We start from the raw sequence: 18,863 nt of genomic DNA on the forward strand, positions 1-18,863 counted from the left end.
CAGTAACTAAGACATTTTCTCAAAGTGTGATGGGTGGGATATTAAATCTACGTGTTTGTACATTTCTGTATGTGTATATGATGATTTAAAAGTAAAGTATATTAACTTTGTTGCTATCGTTTACCTACAGTGTATAGAGTAAAAATATGCATTGGCTGGAGCTTAGACACCTTACAGAAGTGTCCTTATAATAAGTCCATTGTAATACGGCCTCAGTGTTTGATTGTATGTGTATCATTTCAACTCTTTTCAAAAGGTTTGCAACAACTATTCTTTATGTTCACCGACACATTACTTCAGTCATCCTGGAGGCACTAATATGTGAACTGTGACCCATTAGAGCAGGAGTGTGTATCTCAAGTGGGCCAGAGCAGTAAAACCAACAACACTACCAAATGTTTCCCCTTTATAGAGCACAGAGCAAAACACACAGCTTGAGATGTGAGAGGAAAAATAAGTACAATTTCAACTGGTTTGCATGTTTAGAGAACTGTCAGAGAACTGATCAGTGAAAGTCTCTGAAGAAGCATTTTACATGAAGTGCTTGACTTAATGTCACATCTTAACCTTTACAAGTACAACAATGTGTCGAAAGGAAACAATATTCTGCATGTCTTTCCACTTTCAGTCAGTCTGCCATCTTCTGTGTTCTCTGACAACACTTAGAAATATCATTGGCTCTTGTGGTGTCTGTCATGGGCACCAACTCCAGCAACTCCTCAATGATAGTCTTGAGCATCATCGACACCACAAACATGTCTGGCTATTTTAACAATGTCTGTGCTTGTCTGAGTTCGTCAAAATCCTTGTCAGCCACAGAGTTTCTTTTGTTGGCAAAGTCCTGTCACTTGTCCCGGCTCAAACTGATGACATTTTATTCCAAACTGCAGAACCCATTTCCTCAGACGTCCCAACCACCCACGTCCACGTGAGTTGTGGCACTGTTCATCATGATCAGTCTCAAAGTTGTGTTGAATATTTTTTTTTCCTTGAGCCACGAAAGGTGCTGTGAACAAATCAAGCTCACTCTCCTCACGTGGTCCTCATGAACATCAACTTTCACAGTGTCTCACTTATCTTTATGTGTTATTATTATAGGACCTGCCGCTCTCAATTGGACAAAGTGACACCCGGTGGACAAAACAGGAACACCAATGCTTTTTATTTAAAAAAAAGGATCTTTCATCGCATCTCTTTAAACTTAGCACAGTCGTCCTATGGGCTGGATTAGACCTGCAGCCCACATGTTTGACAACCCTGCACTAGAGGTGGCTGTTGTATGGAGTGATTAATTCGCCAGGTAAAGTGGTCAATGTGGTCTTTAATTTTAGCAGAACAAGGGCAATGATCATCAGATCACTCTCCATAGACCACATATTTTATAAAAAAAAGAATCCTACACATGCACATTTATTACATTTTTACCACCATATATATGATACATGCAGGCAGGAATTATTTGTTTCATCCTCAAGTAGAAGCTGTTATATTCAACAGCAATTTACTTTAGTTATTTCTTATTCCTTCTTTTTAAACTACTACAGAGAGACATGAAATATATAGAGTGAACTAAATCACACAGATCTAAAGGTTTTTACATGCATTTTCTTTCCCCCTCCTGCAAATGATTAATTTAATGTGTGCAATTACACATAATGCTCAAAAGACTATTTATTATGCACCAGTTGTTGGCATCTGACTTTTAATTTTTGGTCATTAAATTGATAGAGAAAAGTCTGAGTTGACAAAGATATGTGTGAAATAATTTTTTCTCTCATAATATTTTCTAATGAAAGAAGCTCAGTGTTATACAAGAAGTACATTTCTCCTAAACAGGAATATCTAAAAGTAGAGTAAAATATTCCTCATAATAATTATAATGACATTAATCCATCTTGTAATCCTCATAAATCATAAGATTAAAGCTAAATCTTTGCAAAAATAATCCAGTTGAATATTCCTACACTATCTGCCCTACTGTATTAAAGCCCTTTCTGGTAGAAGACATTTGAAATAAGTCGAACATTATGAATTTCACAAAGAAATAATTTATTACAGCATTTAATTGTTCAGTTTTTGTTTTAATCAAGCCACTTCTCACTGTTATCAATGATTACTGATGTGCTTAGTGGATCACGTCCTTGCGAGCTCATATTCTTGAAACATTTACAACGAATTATAAAACAACTGACAGAACAACAGACTCAGACTTAATTACTTTTGCAATGAGAAACGCTATAGAGTGAATTCATGGCCATGGTTTACTTTTATTGTCATGTCCTGCAGGATGATACTTCATGTCATGCAACAACTGTGACCTGAGAAAAACCTCCAGAAACATGCAGGTCACATGTCTGAACTGCACAGCCTCCAGACCCAGTAATGTGTTTTGGGACCAAGGCCGAAAGGGATGTTCAAAGTTTCAATGTGCTGCCAAAAAAGGTCCAGGAACTCGGTGACGTCCTAAATTCAGACAAACATCCCTCTGGAAATGTTCCAGGAACCTTGCCAAGGATTTTTTTAGTCTGTGTCGGAGGCAGAAGGACTTGTAATCTGCATCAGGCCAGTGAAAATTATAACGTCATCAGTGTATTTTTTTGCTGCTTTCACTCTTTTTTTTTTACTTTTTAAAAATCTTTACCAGTGACAGCTAAAACATCTCACATCAAACAGAAGCTCAAGTAACAGCTTACACGTAAGCAACCCATCGCAAAGTGAACAACACTGTACACAATATTTAATATTTAATACACATTTAAATATAGGTGACTGATTTCATTATAACACAGACAAACAGAATCTGTAAGCTTTGCTGGTGATAACAACTGAATCAATTATGTAGTTGCTCAAGGCTAACAGGGCTTTAAGTATCATTCAATCTTATTTTTTCTTTCTTTTTTAATATATTTTTTTCACTCTCTGCCCTGTAAATATGTAAATATATACTGTACATCTAAAAAAGAAAAGTAAAAACATACATCAAAAGATTGAGTGGACTGCTCAGCTGGGTCCATGATTATCTTGAAAGTTTTTATTTACAAAATATTGCCCCTCAATTATAGTTTTTTCGACTTTTTTAAATTTTATTTTCACTATGTCCTGTATATTAATGTACATGGACGATTTTAGAGCGTAGTTGTTATTACGTTTTTGGGCTTTGAACAGCAACCTTCAGGGAAAGAGATATCTGCAGGAGTCAAACTGATGGATTTTTTTGGGGGGCGACAGCATGGGGTTAAAGGCCAAGAGGGCAGCTTGAGGGAGGGGATGGGGGGTCAGTGCTTATGTGCTAGAAGTCTTTGTGATGCTCCTCTGACTGCTGGTGCTCTTGATGACAAATGTTGAGGAGTTGCTCTTGTGACTGGAGTCAAAGTCGGGCTCACAGCGGCACTGGGACGACTTGAGGTAGCGAGTGGAACAGCACAGAAAGTTCTGCCTAAGATCCTGGAACAGGTGTCCGGCGAAGCACATGTAGATCCAGGGGTTACAGCAGCTGTTGAGGCTGGCCAGCAGCATGGAGATGATGAAGGGCATGGCTGCAGAGAGAGAGGAGAGTTACTTTTCTGTGACAGCAAAAGTTAAAGGATATGAACAATGCCATTTTATGCATCGGGAGCCAGAGTCTGCCCAGTAATGATCGGAGGATGAAGCCGCAGCAGCAAGGTCAATATACACGCTTAAAATATGATAAGAACTACAGAAATCTTTGAAAAAAAGCATTTGCACTTTGACTTTTTTGTCTGTCCCATCTCCCATCCATTAACATGGATGATGCAGGATTTAGGACCTATAATGGTGCCAGCCACCATGTGGCAATTGAGATGCTTGGGCTTCACTTTTAGGCAGCAGTCATGTCGTCCATCTTTATACACAGTCTATGCAAGAAGTAATGATATTAGTGGCTAAATGTTTATCTACTTTTTTTATTTACAATTTTTTCATGTCATTGACGAATCACACCAACTTTGATGATCCCCCATTTTCTTCTTATAAAATACTAGTGTCCATTTTTTCAATCATCCAGAAATTTAAGATTTAAGACCAAATACTTAAAAAGGTAAACTATGTCTGCCACTTGTAAATCACTTAGAAACTCAATTATAGCATGCTAACACACTGTACTAAGATGGAGAACATGGTTAGCATCACCTGCAGCATGTTAGATGCTAGCATGGCTGTATAATTGTCTTATTTAATTTAACCCATTTGTCATTTTCTTTATTTCAGTTACACGTTTCAGGATCCTCAGTCCCAAGAGGCACTTTTAGTCATTTTAATGGTGGTAAAAATAGATCAGACTGGCAACTTTATAGCCTTAGATCTTTGAGGAAGGAGAGAACCTAATAAAACTTGCAGCACAATAATTAGTTGATATAAGTTATTGAATTGAAATGGTGAACTGTTAAAACAATCAATACACTACTGACTTTGTGAAACAAAGAACGATACAAGCAGAGATGTTCCTCGCACACTGATGGAAGGACATTACACTGGAAGGACATTAAAGTCACACACGTGATTAATAAGAACTCTTCATCAGCTATTAAGGATTTAATTTATGAGAGTAAAACATGAACTTAACTGAGTGTTGATCATTCAATAACCCTTCTATTGCAGTTTTATTGGTTTAATAATCTGCTTTTGTGAACTACATCCAAATGTTTCAGATGAGCAAATGAAACTGAGAGAAGGATGTGTTAAATACTGACCAAACATTCAGATCTGAGTAATAGAACCATTTATGAAATGTACATTAAAAAACAATGAGTGAATTGATACAAAGGTTCAGCCACACATCAGTCAGCTTCAACTGACATCAAGAGAATCATACAACTCAATGCAAAAGACCAATCAGTGGTTATCAAGCATCAGGCTGGATGAGAGTGCAGCCTGGACCCAATTTGAATAACGGGGAATTATCATGAAACGTCTTTACGGAATTCACTCACAATGTCTTTCAAAAGGGAACGATAAATCATACAGCGAATGGAGAGGCAGAATATAATCATTCTCTGGGTGGTGCATCTGTCTGCCTGTCAGAGCTGATACAGGCCAGACCAAAAGACTTCATTAATGAGTTAGAACACCAAATGCTGATTCTCCTTCCCTGGGGCTGAAAAAGCATCAGCGGCGATTGAATTTAGGCGATATTTATAAGTGAAACTTCTGATACAGCTCTACTGACGTTCCAGGTTTGTTTTTCTTGTTGCTTTAAGACAAATAGAAAATAACCTTTAGAAAAATAACACTTTGCCATTTAACTGTGGTCTTTGTGTCATTGAGCACATAATGCAAATCAATACTATGGTCTGAGTGTGAGTCAGTGTCCAAAAGCACCATGCCTGAGCCTGCATGGTGGGGAACAGGTTTGTTTTCACAGATTTTTGGGGGCTTTGTTTGTGTCTAAGCCAGAGTTTAACCTTCAAGTGTTTTCTGTCCTTAACATAATGAAATCTGTCTGTTTGTTAACTGGGAAATCACAGACATCCCTGTTTGCCCTCACAAAGCTTCAAAGAATGAATATTTAGCGACCTGCCTCTGATGTTTTTAAAGGTCGTAGTGATGAGCTTGATGGGCTGGTGAACTTCCAGTCTTTGAAAGGTCCTGGCTCTTTCACAATGGATCAAACTGGTGAAAAGTCAGATATCTCGGCTGTTTTGAAGGAACTTGGAGTTATGGTGCAATTTGACTCTATTCATGCATTTTAAAATATTACACTGATTGGTCTGATGATATTTATCTAAGGGAGAAAAGTCCAAAGGATTTGTGCGCTATAACGGTGATCCAATTTTGGTTATCTTTTTGTAAAATACTTTGAGGAAATACATTTACTGCCTTTGCCAGATGAGGAGATTGATGCCAATCATCTGTAGTGTAAATATGATGCTACAGGCAATTGTCAGTTGAAATATCCTAGCATAAAGGTTGGTAGTCTGGCTAGCTAGGCTTTATAAGAAATACCCTAAAGGCAGACTTGTGATATTATGATTAAGAGGCAAAAAATATGTTTTGTGAGGCAACTGTGACCTGGACCACCCATATCTAATCAGGTCATCCTTGAGGTATAAGTGAATGTAATGAAACTCCCTATAGCTGCTCATGATAAATCACTTTCACAAGAACATGAGGTCATATGGGACCTTGACTTTTGACCTTCTATCACCAATACCATTTAAGTTCATATTTGTGGGCAAGCAAACATTAGTGCCAAATTGCCTCAAGGTATTCTTGAGATATATAAAATTGTGTTTTGTAAGGTATTTGCCTTTGAGCAACAAAATCTGGTCAGTTAGTAGTTTCATCAAACTGAATGCTTGTACCAAATTTAAAGAAATTCCCTCAAGGCATTGTTGAGAAAATCATGTTAATAAGATTTGCACGAGCTGTGATGATGGGTTGTACCTCTGGGCACTGTCAGTGTCGTGGAGGCATAAGGATCAATTGTTTTACTGAGGGTAAACTGCTGGAACTTAAAACAAATTAAAAATGTTGGCTGTAGCTACAGATGTGAGAGTTTTATTTTCTTCAATTTTCTCATTCAACCCCCAGTAGAAGGTGAAAAAGTCAAACTATGAACTTGAATATTTACATCTGACTGTTTATTGTTTCAGGTGCTGGGACATTTCGGACATTTGCACTTTACATGCGCCTGTGGAGAAAGTGTAGGTGTCTGCAATAAATAAGAAACTGGTGCATTTATATACTGCCTCTTCTAGCAGTGGCCTTTTAAAGACAGCCACAAGTTGAAGAAACAGCTTGACTGATGCTGAAAATGGTGCTGAATATGTCTCTAATGGGTGAATCTCGCAGGAAAGCATGGCAATAACATCCCCCGATGGTGCCAATCCCTCAGACACAGACTCAAAGAATCGACTTTCTGCAGCATTAAAAAAAATATAAATACGTGAAAAATCAATGTTCATAACTCTAGTACTCTGACACTTCAGATGTTTGGGGCTATTTATGTCTCACTAAATATATATTATGGATATATTCCATGGTTAAATCAGGAAGAAGGAAGTCTGTAGGTATATGGGCAATAAGCATTAATAATTTGTTTTAATGAGCTATGTGGTCCTGATTGATTGCTCATTGGTCACTGCTGTACAAAACGTTTTGAAGGCACAGCCTGATTTTAGTCAACCCCTAAAACCCAAGAGAGACTAAAAACTCCTTAAAAACTACAATCACAGAATCTAAGATCATGTTTTTTTTAACGGTTTATGGTTCATTAATGTTAAAAAATGCAATGTTTAGTTGTCTGAAGAGTTGTCTGAGCTTGCTGAGTAGAGTATGACTCTAATGGCCACTTTATCTGCATATACACAGGTGACACTCCAGTTTATCTTTTGTACACAAATACAGGCACGTGTCATTGCCAATCCTGGCCTCTCTGAGTGCTGCATGTTCACGTGGAGAGAGGCCATCAGACATCTGCACCGATCCAGGCTCTGCAGCACAAAGGGATATCATTACTGTCTTTCCCATTCGCAGACTGAAGCCACATCTGCTGCTATTTTCTGACTACATCGACTTTGAATGTTGAATGCTGCAGAATCAGAACTGACTGCTGTCATTTCCTCAGTGCTTCCAGCCTCATGCCTCCTCAGAGTTGAAGAATTACCTCTCAGTGTATTATACTTTTTCCTCAAAAGTGGAAATGACTGGTGCGAACGCTTGAGGAGAATGACAACTAAGCACATGCAGTCAGCTGGAAACATTTGCAAAAACCTGCTGTGGCAGAAGAAAAGAACAAAAGTCTGTTTATTCCCTTTTCACCAAGATATTTCCTGACATTGTTTTAGCATCTGTGCTGTTTTGCTTTGTTTTAATTGGGTTTTATAAAATGTCTGAGGAACTACCATCTACCTACACCACTGTTAGTGATGGGAAGTTTTCTATTCAAGAGAATAAACAGACACCTCAAATGAAAAGCTCTAATCAGAGTTACCTTTTCAAGTAAAACAAAGCTCTTCCCAACAAACAGGCAAATGATATCTTAACTCTCAAATTAAACATGTCCTTATCACAATGTGGACTGTGCAAACACACCGTGAAGACGAATTGGAACATTAGTCTTCTCTTGTTATATGGGTGTGGCCATGGCAGAGTAGGTCGATAAATATAGGGAGCACATATAGATGGCCGCTTTGTGGCCTATTGTGGTAGATGTCAACGACACACTCCAACGTGCCTCACGGGCACAAATAAGAGTCGCTTGGCGCGTTGTGGCGCACACTGATTTGTTTAATGATTAGCCATCACTCAGTCTCTGCAGGATGGGGAAGGTCAGAGGAAATTTGCAAGTCATAGGATCATGTTTACAGTTTATGTACTTTCAATCAATGATGCGTTTTTCTTGGCACAGATCAGGTATATGAAGAATTTGACATATATGAAAAACAGAATGTCTATAATGTTTTGCAGCTATGTTTCTCTATGTGAACCACAGACATTTGATCAATAGGTGGTGAGCTGACAGGGACTGATGATTTGTGTTTTTGAATGTTGTTGGATATTTATTTGAAATAGATAAATATCAGAAAACACTCAGATGTCACATTCAGGGGATCACAAGCAACAACAGAAGATGGATTCCACTCATTTTGTTTTTGTTCTCCTGTCATATACCTGCAGTGTATTCTCTGTCTCTGGCAGACAGTGTTTTATTTAACCCTATGTGCCTTTAAAAAAATCTTCTGACTCTTCTGTGAAACTCCTGCGTGCGTCCGACCCATGAGAATTAGGAGGAAACAAAAAACACAGCTCAGCTTGTTTTTATAGCCTCAGGATTTCTCTGATTGGATGGACAAGCTTTCGCATCATTGTGCGTAAAGAGCACCAATGCGCAAAAGAAGAAGGATGAAACATACATTTTAAAATCTCCAAACTCGTCAATATTATCACAGAAGCTGGGTGTAAATGATGGGTTTGCAATTTGACAATATAGGACAAGATGGGGAATACCCAAGAGTCAAAAATATTACATATGATAATGGAACATCAGCCTTTACGCATTGGTGCGAACTTTATTAAACTTTACTCCTACCCTCACGAGGCGCATCTGGGTCCCACGCAGACCACATCTGGACAGAGAAGAAGGGGGTCCAGCAGACGATATAAGCCACGACGATTACAAAAGTCATTTTCACTGTGGTTATCTTTGCCTTGGAGATGAGCTTCACGCTGCTCACACGGGCCAGCGTGTTGCCTTTGGATGTTTTGGGCGTCAGGCTTATACACTGCTCCCGTCTGGTCTTCAGTTTGAAGTTTTGCCATATTTTGAAGCTTATCAAACCGTAGCAAATGCTGAGTATGGCCACGGGGATGATGTATATGGTCAGGCTGAACCATGTGATGTAAGCTTTGGCTCCCCACGGCTTCACGAAATCACCCCAGCAGTCGTAGACTCCTGATCCGGCCGAGCCGACCTCTCGCAGGGAGAAGATGAACATCTGCGGGACGCTGAACAGCAGGCTCAGGATCCAGGAGGATATGACATAGAAACGGTCTTTTCTCCTGTGCAAAGAACGGAGAGGCTGACAAATTGCCAGACACCGGTCTACAGACATCAAAACTAACATGTACGTGGACGCGAACATCCCGACAACCTGTAGGTATTTCACCAATCTGCACAAGGTGTCCGGTCCGTAGAAGCGAAAAGTGATGTCCCAGATAAGTTGAGGCAGAACTTGAAATATCGCCACAACTAGATCGGCGATGCTCAGGTGCTTCATGAAGTAGTACATGCGTGACTGGCTGTGCTTGGTGGTGTGGATGGCCAGCAGGACGCACAGGTTCCCCGCCAGCGCCAGGAACAGTACCAGGGCGAGCACGGTCACCTCCACCTTCGCCGCCTCCTCATTGCGCTTCAGAGGATTCGTCCTATTCAACCCGGTGGTGCCATTAAGGAGACTGGAGTTCTTCCACGACTCGTTAAACTGCCACAAGTCACTTTGGTTCGAGATACCTTCCATTGCCGCAGTGTGGTCCTTTATGCGTCAGGGCTGGACTGGCACCTGGAGCCAGGGTCTTGGGGTGAAGGTCTTCCTTGTGCAGGTGATAAGACGCAGGGTGAGATGTGCTGAGGCTCAAAAAAACACGTTCCTCAAGTGGTAAAAAAGAAGGAAAGAAGCGCTGTTTAGTTGAACCTCAGGCATCCCTGCTCTCCAGAAAGAAAAGACGCACGAGTCATCAGAGAAAACGAGCAAATGTTTTCAAGAATCTTAATGGCATGAAGCGTTGGATAAAATGTGGGAGTCAAAATAAAGTGCACTTAAGGTTCATAAAACCTAAAACAAAAAAATAATCAGGGACTAAACTACTCGAGTATGACACATCATTGGTCAAAGGTAAATCTCCAAAATCACGGTCCGAGTAAGTCCAAATAATTTACAGGATTATAGGTGAGAAAAATAAATGTTCAGCTTCAAAATGAAATCAGAAAGTCTAAAGGTAAAATATGAAAGTAAAAATCTTCAGAGGTTCAAACCCTCATCCTCATCCCTGGTAAGAATCGGAATGACCACTGCCACAGCTCACAAGTGCCTGTTGTAGGTTTTATCTGCCCCCAGTTCAGGAATAACACTGAACAGTATTACCATTCACAACCACTAGGTGACGACTCGAGCCATGCAACTTTTCCTGCCTCAGAGCTTCGACCCCTCCTTTCAAACAGGATCCCCCAGATGTGCTCTGTATCAGGGGTCTCTTTTGTAGGAGCTTCCAGTGTCATGAGGCAAGAATTCAGTTGTCAGACTCTGACATGGTTGTAGAAATTCAAATCTGTCCGCAGTGATGCTGGGGGAGATGACAGCGAAGCCTGTGACAAATAGCACAAGGTTTCAAAATCTGTGGAGAAAATGAGATTTTTTTTCTCTAGAGACTCACAGAAGCTGTAGAGGGACTCTCACCTCAGCTGGTTTAGAACTTGTGGTTAAGAAGGTTCATGACCTCCAGAAAACAAGGAGAGAATAAATGAGTTTATATAAATAATGTGAAAAACACACAGAAAACAGTTTCTCTTCAGTTGGATGGTCAGTTTTACAACTTCAGGGGTACAAAAAATAGCTCAGAGGAAACAACTCTTTTCTAAACCAGGATTAAAAAGTCAATGCTCTAGATTGTGTGATGTTATCAAGGCAACGCCCACTGAAGCTGATCGAGTGATTGCAAAAGAGGACGTGTTTGTAGGCACATAAAGTATTTGAGCCACAAGCTTTTTCCAGAGAGACACAAAGAGTAGAGGTTAGACTGGATTCAGAAAACCAATACTAATGCACTGAGGATTCGAGCAAACTGTCCAAGATGCAAGAATAACATTTATTTTAGAGTTGATTCTGCTCTAATGCCACAATTAAGGGACATAGGTTTTTATTGTTATTATCATGCATGTGCAGCATATTATACTGAAAAGATGCTGATCAAATTATGATGATCTTTCACCCTCCTATACGTGGGAAAATAACATACAACCATATGAAGCTGAAATTTTATTGGCAACTGCGTGCCATGCCCATGTTGATGCCCATCTGCTACATTCCAGTGATTCCTGTGAAACAACATTTCTTCCCTCTTCCCGTTCATGCTGCACAGGAATCCAGCAACTCGAATGACAACAATGTGTGTCATTGCTTAATTGATGACGCAAGAATTTTAACAACATGAAAAGTGTGACTCATGAAAACAGAGAGCGTAATGCAGAAACAATAAAGGAGCAGTGGGGAAAAAACACAATAGAAAGAGGATTATTAATCTTCATGAAAAACAACTGCATGTCAGGTCTGCTGCTTAAATTCAGTTTTAACGCCCTACAATTCAGAACTAATACACACCATAAAACCAGTTAAACCAAACACTTTCTACACAATGACCATTCGTAAGTACTGCAAGACTAAACACACTCATGTTGATGAAATTTAGGGAATGCTACAGTAGTTGGGAGTACTGACAAGTGGAATTTGTTGACAATTTGTTGTTGCTACTGTGAAGCTCTTCAAATTTCCAGCAACACTCAATTGCAAAAACCCGCTGGGAAAAGGCCTCTGGTCCTATCTGAGCCAGAGAGCCATTCCCCCTTCTTGTGGTTTAGAGTTTGGAAAACTGTAGTTCCACTGGAATTCCAAAGCAGTAACATGAAGACTGCTGATGATTTAGCACTGACTGGAAATAAAAAAGACAACGGGAAAATATTGGAAGATGATGGTACAATAAATCCAATCACTGAGCCCACTTTAGGTGAGCCCTGAGAGTAAGGAAAGTGGATGAGTCTGAAAACAACAATAAGAACACAATAACAAATTTAATTGTCACCAGTGGGAATGAAGGATGTGTGTGGCAAAGCTGTGTTAAAGAAGCTATATCTGGGGAATCAACTTTCTCTGTAGCAGCCACAGATCAGCAGATTTGTGTTGTGTATCTTGTGCACTCTACTGTTATGTTGTATGTTGTCTGTAATGTTTTTCATTTTGCTATATGCTGTCGTTGTCCTGTTCTGATGTGCCTATGGACTACAGACCGCAAACCTTCACCAGGGCCCAACAGTCCACTTAAATTCAATCAAGCTGCGCCAAATTTCATGCCCTCGTAGAGATTCCTAAATATACCAGATTTTTCAAGATACATTAATTATTCCCTCAGAAAGTGGTGAAAATGTTAATGTTATTGCACAATGTGCAAAAAAAGAGCATGTCTCTGCATCAAAATGAAATGGAAATGTCTCTGACACATACCGCACCCTTTCACCAAGTTTCCTGGTGATCCGTCTGGTAGTTTTTGTGTAATATTGCTTCCAAACAAATAAAAAACAAGCTCACACCTGGACAGGGGTGAAAACATAACCTCATTACCTGAGGTAAATGTCTTGCACATGTGTGATATGAGATGTTGGAGGTTAGAGTGAGGCATACAGTCTGCTGAAAGCTACACAACTGTGACAGTGAAGTATCTTCTAAAGTTTGGCCATCACTCAAATTGCATAAAATAGGGTGCAGTTACAATAAAAAAAGCATTTGGGTTGTGGTTGGAGTTATTGGTAGAAATAAACTGTTTCCTATTCCAGCAGCTGGGTCCTCTGAAGTCTGCATTTCTAGACTAAATATGTCAAAACAAGTTGGCAAAGTCTGTCCCATCTCAGACCCAAGGAGTTCAGTGGAGCATCAGGACATTTTTCATCAAGTCCAGCAGCAACATCAGGTCACTGCATCATATTTATAACCAGGTATTCAAGGGTTGTCATCAATCCCTCTTAAATCCATACTCACTATAATGATCTGTGAAAAACGCCACAGCAATGTGTAAACAAAGGAAGCCATGGACTCACTATCTGATGTGAAGCTATAAGTTAAGGCAGTATAGGATCTTCTTGTGCATGCCTCCTACGCTACATGCACAGTTCCTGCAGGTTCCACCAGCTCTTTCTTGTTTTACATCCAATCAATACGGGGGCCGAGAGAGCTCAACGCACTGCAAATTAAGAAAACAAATGCAAACAGAAAAAAACATGTGCAAATTAAGAAAACATCTTCATCAATTTGACGACACATTCGCTGCAAAAAGTCACAGCACATGAAAACGGCTGCAAATTGCGAAAAAACAATAAAGGAAATGTTTCTTGGAGACACTAAAAAGTGATGAACCTGGCTGTAGTTCAATACCTTGTGAAGTTCCATCACACCGGACGAGCAGCAGACTTCAATAACTTCACAAAGCATTAAATTACAGCCAGGTTCATCACTTTTGTGTGTCCCCTGGAGACATCTCCATTGTCAGTTTCTGTATTTGCATGTGTTGTGACTTTTGTAGCGTAAATGTCTTTAAATTGATGAAGTTGTTTTCTTGCATGTGTTGAGGTCTCTCTGCACCGTAAATCAAAACTTGACACGCTCGCCTCATTCAGCTGTAAGTTCAGTACCTCGATGAGTGAGTGACCCACCTCACCCTTATACCACCTCAACTCTGGATACAAGGTCATCTCTGCTCAAGTGTCCAATCAGAGGTCTTCATCAGACTTCAAGCTCCATTCATCATCACCGGTGAAGAACTGGTCACCATTACTTCAATTGTATTGGATTTGGCTGCAACGCTGTTTACCCATGAAACCTCAGAAGTATTTTGTGGACTCAAACACTTCACCCACCCCTCTATCGGCATAGTGGTGAGCAGATAATGTGTGAATTTTCATTTTTAGGTGAACTATCCCTTTAAGGGCAACTTCCTGGCGATAACTGGCTTTAAATTGGCATGATGAGGGAAGGAGTGGCGCCTGAACACACCACCAGTTCTTCTGCATCTGTTAATGATGATAAACATTTTTATTTGTGGAAAAAGTGCAGGTTCATCTCGGTGTGCGAGTCTGACAGACGCACCTTTACGTTCTGCATCTTTGAGAGCTGCAGTTCTTGATTTATGACACAGGTTGTGGTCAGAGTGCTGCTTCTACAGTGCATTTAGCAGAAGCATGGGTATTTGACCTGTGGAGCTTGAGCAAAGGAAAAGTACAGAAAATCGTTGCTGATGGATGTAGTTGCAGTTTGGTACATGCTTGAATTGAAGTGAACAGGTAAACAGAAGTTTCTGCTGCTAGTTTCTGTCAACAAGAGCAGTCCAGCTGAGACAGCTTGAATGCTGTCTCAGTGGAGAGGAGCGTGGAAGGAAGAAAATAAGGATGACAAGGCTGACAGGAGTCAAGGCTGCCTGCGGTTGAGAAACCATCATGGAAATAGAGTGAAAGAGAAATAGATCACAGATGGAAAAAAGACAAATGATGCTGTTGGATTTCCTGACGTTGATGATGTTGCTGGAGAAAGTCTGTTTGTCTCATATGAAGTTCAGTTCAGAGAAAAGAGGGAGAAGATAAATTAAGCCGACATGTAATTAAAAATGAATCATAGTCACTGACAACAATGTGGGACCCTTTGCTGAGTGGTCACATGTTTTCATTTTATCAATAGTTTTGAAGTTTGACAAGTGTTTGATACCACAATGTATAATGGAGTCCTGCAGCAGACCTTGGTTTTATGTCATTCTTATTGTTCAGTAGCCACAACTCCTGTCTGTCTCTGCTGTAAACTACAAACAAACATACTGTATATCCTTGTGAGATACAGTTTTGACATTGTATGCATTTATTGATGTGAAGACACGTAATAAAGGGTTACAAGTCAGAAACAAACCTGCGGCTGCTGCAAGTTTTGTAATCTGTATATTGCATCTTATTACTCATCACATTAAAAAGTAAAGGGGCAAATCTTTTGCTATGTCTGGATTAGTCTCCCGTCCCACATTTGATCTTGTCATTCTATTGCTAATTGAAACTCTAATATATAAACCTACCTTTTCAGTGGTTGCTTTTAATGTAGCCTGATTCTGTTTCATTATTCTGTTAATGTCTCTCTTTTTTAATCTCATTTATTTTTATCTCCTGGGAATTTTATTGCATCTTTCTCTCACACTGTTTTTTTTCATACTTGTATTTTTTTTTTTAACATGATTTTAAATCACAACTCCTCATACTTTTAAATGTGCTTTATGAATGATTTCACTTCAGCACTTGAGAGGACTAACTTGTCACTATATAACAATATCATTTATTATAATTTCTTATAAGTTTTATATTGTATGCTGGGCTATATAGCCTTCTCTTCCATTTATATTATACGTATATACTTGTATAATATTTTGTATAATATTAATACTGCACACATCTACTATATGAAACTACATAAATTCTAATTCTATTAAGTACATTGGACTTATAATAGATAAAACCTTATAGAGTTTAAACAAGTTAACTTTAAACAAACTTAATTAATTGTTGTTTTTTTCCAATTCACTCAATCTTTTCATTTATTCTAAAAAAAAATATTATGTATAATTTATGTAATAAGCTCTTTATCTTTTTTTTTTTTTTTTACCTAATTTGTCTTTGTGTTGTTGAAACATCTGTGAATTTCCTCTGATGGCTCAGTAAAGCCTCTTTTTACCTTGTTCCATGTTAAAATACGAAATGAAGGTTGGAACGCTTCCTTTTGCTAACAACCAATATCTATAACATGAAGCATGACCCCAGATTTCTAGGGAAAGTTTAAATGAGCCGGCAGATGTTTGGTATTTTTTCCGCCACGCAGCTGATTTGAACTGGGACACCTATGTGGAAAAAACATATGGTAAAATAACTGATGGTTGTAGACACTGGAAACTGGCAAAGCACTTGCCCTCAAAACCAATAGATTAGCTTTGCTCGTGATCACATCCAGCTTTATTAAGACTTATCAAAGTGGTCCTCACTTCTCCATCTGCTGAGACCTTCCAGCAAATGTAACCCACCAGCTCTAACTGATTCCAGTGGCTCAGCAGTTCTCTGTGCCGTTCCCACAGATATTGGGCTTTGAGTTGACAGATCTAATTAGAGACAAGGTTCAGGCCCAAGCTCCTGATGAGGTAAGATACAAAGGATCTGCACGCTAATACCTTTGGCCCCTGCTGCTTATATAATCACTCAGTACATGAAGTTCTCAGCTTACCATTTTCCTCAGATCCTGTGTCATGAGGTGCATGTAAAAAGTCGAGCAATGCTGCGGGATGCAGCAGTATGCTGTCGCTCCCGCCTCACTGGGCACACGATCTGTTCTGCATGCAAATGAAGGTTAAGCACGATAAGCTTCACAGAGGAGTGGGCGTTGGTGTTATCTGAGATTAAAGCCACACGTTTCACATGTGACTTTAGAAAGCAGTTGTGTGCTGTGATTTGATGGAAAGGGTCAGAACATGAATGTCTCTGGAGGCGATCTCCGTTTATTCTGACAAAACAAACTAAACAATAAAATCCTCCAGTCAATTTTGATCATAAGTGGAGCCCCAAGAAATATTAAAACATTTAAGCTGGCGGGGCTCCATCCTTCAGAGGCTGCATTTAAAGAATGATTGCTTCACTGTGGCTCAAGTACACTGTCCTATTTCGAAGGCTCCTTCAGATACAGCAACAATTGCGTCGTTCCATCCCCCAGAAACCAAGGCACCAGTGGGTGGATCCTTCCCGGCCCAACCTATCCAAGGCCTCATTGTGCTACGCCGATGAACCGTTTTTCAAACAGCTAAATTTAAAGATGTTAAAAAAAACGTTCTTGTTGCGTCCAACTTCAGCTCTGTAACTAGGCAACAGCAATAAGATGGGACAAGCTGGTGAAGCCAGACCAGACCGCCTCATTTCAGCCCAGGAGGAGGCCGTTTAAATTGCGTCCTTTAAAGGATGCAGCGACTGAATTGAGACACAGTCGGGCAGTCTCCCAAAAGTGAACGTTGAGATACAGAAACTTTCTTTAAAGTTTCTGTACCTTTTTTTAAGAGCCAGGTAATAACTTTCAACCCGGTATTTGTGTATTTATATCAATTAATATGACCCAAGCATTGGATCTGTTAGAAATATTACTGCAGTATAATTGACATTGATATAATTTTATGTCCAGTGGCTTGTGATGGTCAGTGTTTGGAGCTGGTGTCATCAAATTCTATGAAGGTGATGCTACATCACTGACATGAGTTAGACTCATTTTTACTGGAAAATGACCCAATAATAATAATGTTATCATATGATTGTGACTTGTTACCAAAGTGGCGGCTAAAAGCAAAAGTTATACCGTCTTGCTTTAGAGATTTAAGTGAGTAAACGAGTGAAGTGAAGTCATACATCACACCAGCCTGAGACATATCTCACTCAAGCATAGAGTTGTAACTTGTAAATGAGATATACGATATTGCATTGCTGGCTTCACCTGGGCCTCATTTCTGAGGAAATGCTCTGCTTCATTACAGGAGCTTCCTGAGTTTCTGCTTTTTACTTTTTTTTTAAAGTCAGGATCTAAGACTTCTGCTTCCAAAACAAAAACAGGATGAGGCCTCCTGTGGTGCATCTGGAAAAGCTGCCTGACCGTGGGTTTGCCCATTCCGGACGACGTTCACAGGAAGTGGCAGTGGATCTTGAATGGAAAAAAGGCAAACAACTGAACAATACCCCAAACAGAAGGAGAATGCCTGTTTCATGTTTGTGGGACAGAACACACAGTGTTTAACTCAGTTCTGCGACAAATAAATCAGAAAAAAACGAGATGACTCATGTCACAAAAAGGTGAAAATTCGAAGCTTGAAGGAACATAGGGATGAGAGACATGTTATTGTGAATCACTTTTCATTACACACTATGGTGATGTCAGAAAAACATAATTGGGTTTTCCACACTGATAATGCCAGAGTTTATAAAAGCAGGGACACTGGGCTTATCATACTTTATGACCAGTAAACTATATTCCTTTTCCTGCTGCTTTTATTGGTATGATAAATCAGAGCTGTCATCGCCACGAATAATACTTCATCTAATATATTCCCTGACCCCTTTCTATTTTGTTAACATCAAACAGTCATAGTGACGCAAGTATTGCTCAGTACTGAGGATAAGGTGCCAGGCTGTTTCTTTTTCAGGGCATTTGTGTTCATGTGGATATAGAATGAGTGAAATGAATCAATATGAGATTTTTAGGAAGTGGAAATGCTGTTACCGCAAGTAGATTTGAAATCAATCTCTATGACACTTCTGGACTTCAAGCAAAAAGGCAAAGTGCACTCACAGATCAATCTGATAAATCCGCTGAATGTCAGTTTACAGGTTTATAGGGATTTTCTTCAGATTTGGTGCAAATGTTGGGTTGAACTCAGGCATTGAGTTAAAATATTTTGGTGATAAAAGGTCAAAAGTCAAGGTTGCCTTAACCTTACAAAGATTGTTGTTGGACTTGACAACACAACTTCTCACGGACACCTTGAGAGAATATCTTCAAATTTTGTACAAAAGTTAACTTGAACTCAAAAAC

At 39.5% G+C, this 18,863-nt stretch overlaps 1 protein-coding gene across 1 annotated transcript; it reads right to left on the minus strand.

Moving 5' to 3' along the window:
* Positions 1-106: 106 nt before the first annotated feature.
* On the minus strand, positions 107-10,564 carry oxtra (oxytocin receptor a). Its single transcript, XM_020086523.2, has 2 exons — positions 9,050-10,564; positions 107-3,536 (listed from the first exon to the last, which is right to left on the minus strand). The coding sequence occupies exons 1-2, from the start codon at positions 9,975-9,977 to the stop codon at positions 3,283-3,285; spliced, it is 1,182 nt and encodes a 393-aa protein (XP_019942082.1). The 5' UTR covers positions 9,978-10,564; the 3' UTR covers positions 107-3,282.
* Between the last annotated feature and the right edge of the window lie 8,299 nt (positions 10,565-18,863).

This window comes from Paralichthys olivaceus, chromosome 2, assembly GCF_024713975.1.
Source record: "Paralichthys olivaceus isolate ysfri-2021 chromosome 2, ASM2471397v2, whole genome shotgun sequence".
Classification (NCBI taxonomy): domain Eukaryota; kingdom Metazoa; phylum Chordata; class Actinopteri; order Pleuronectiformes; family Paralichthyidae; genus Paralichthys; species Paralichthys olivaceus.

Excerpts from the sequence above, each read along its gene's own strand:
- oxtra (XM_020086523.2), bottom strand. The coding sequence starts at position 9,977 with ATGGAAGGTATCTCGAACCAAAGTGACTTGTGGCAGTTTAACGAGTCG. Across the intron at positions 3,537-9,049 it reads CCCAGATGCGCCTCGTGAGG|CCATGCCCTTCATCATCTCC; the intron begins GTAGGAGTAAAG and ends CTCTCTCTGCAG.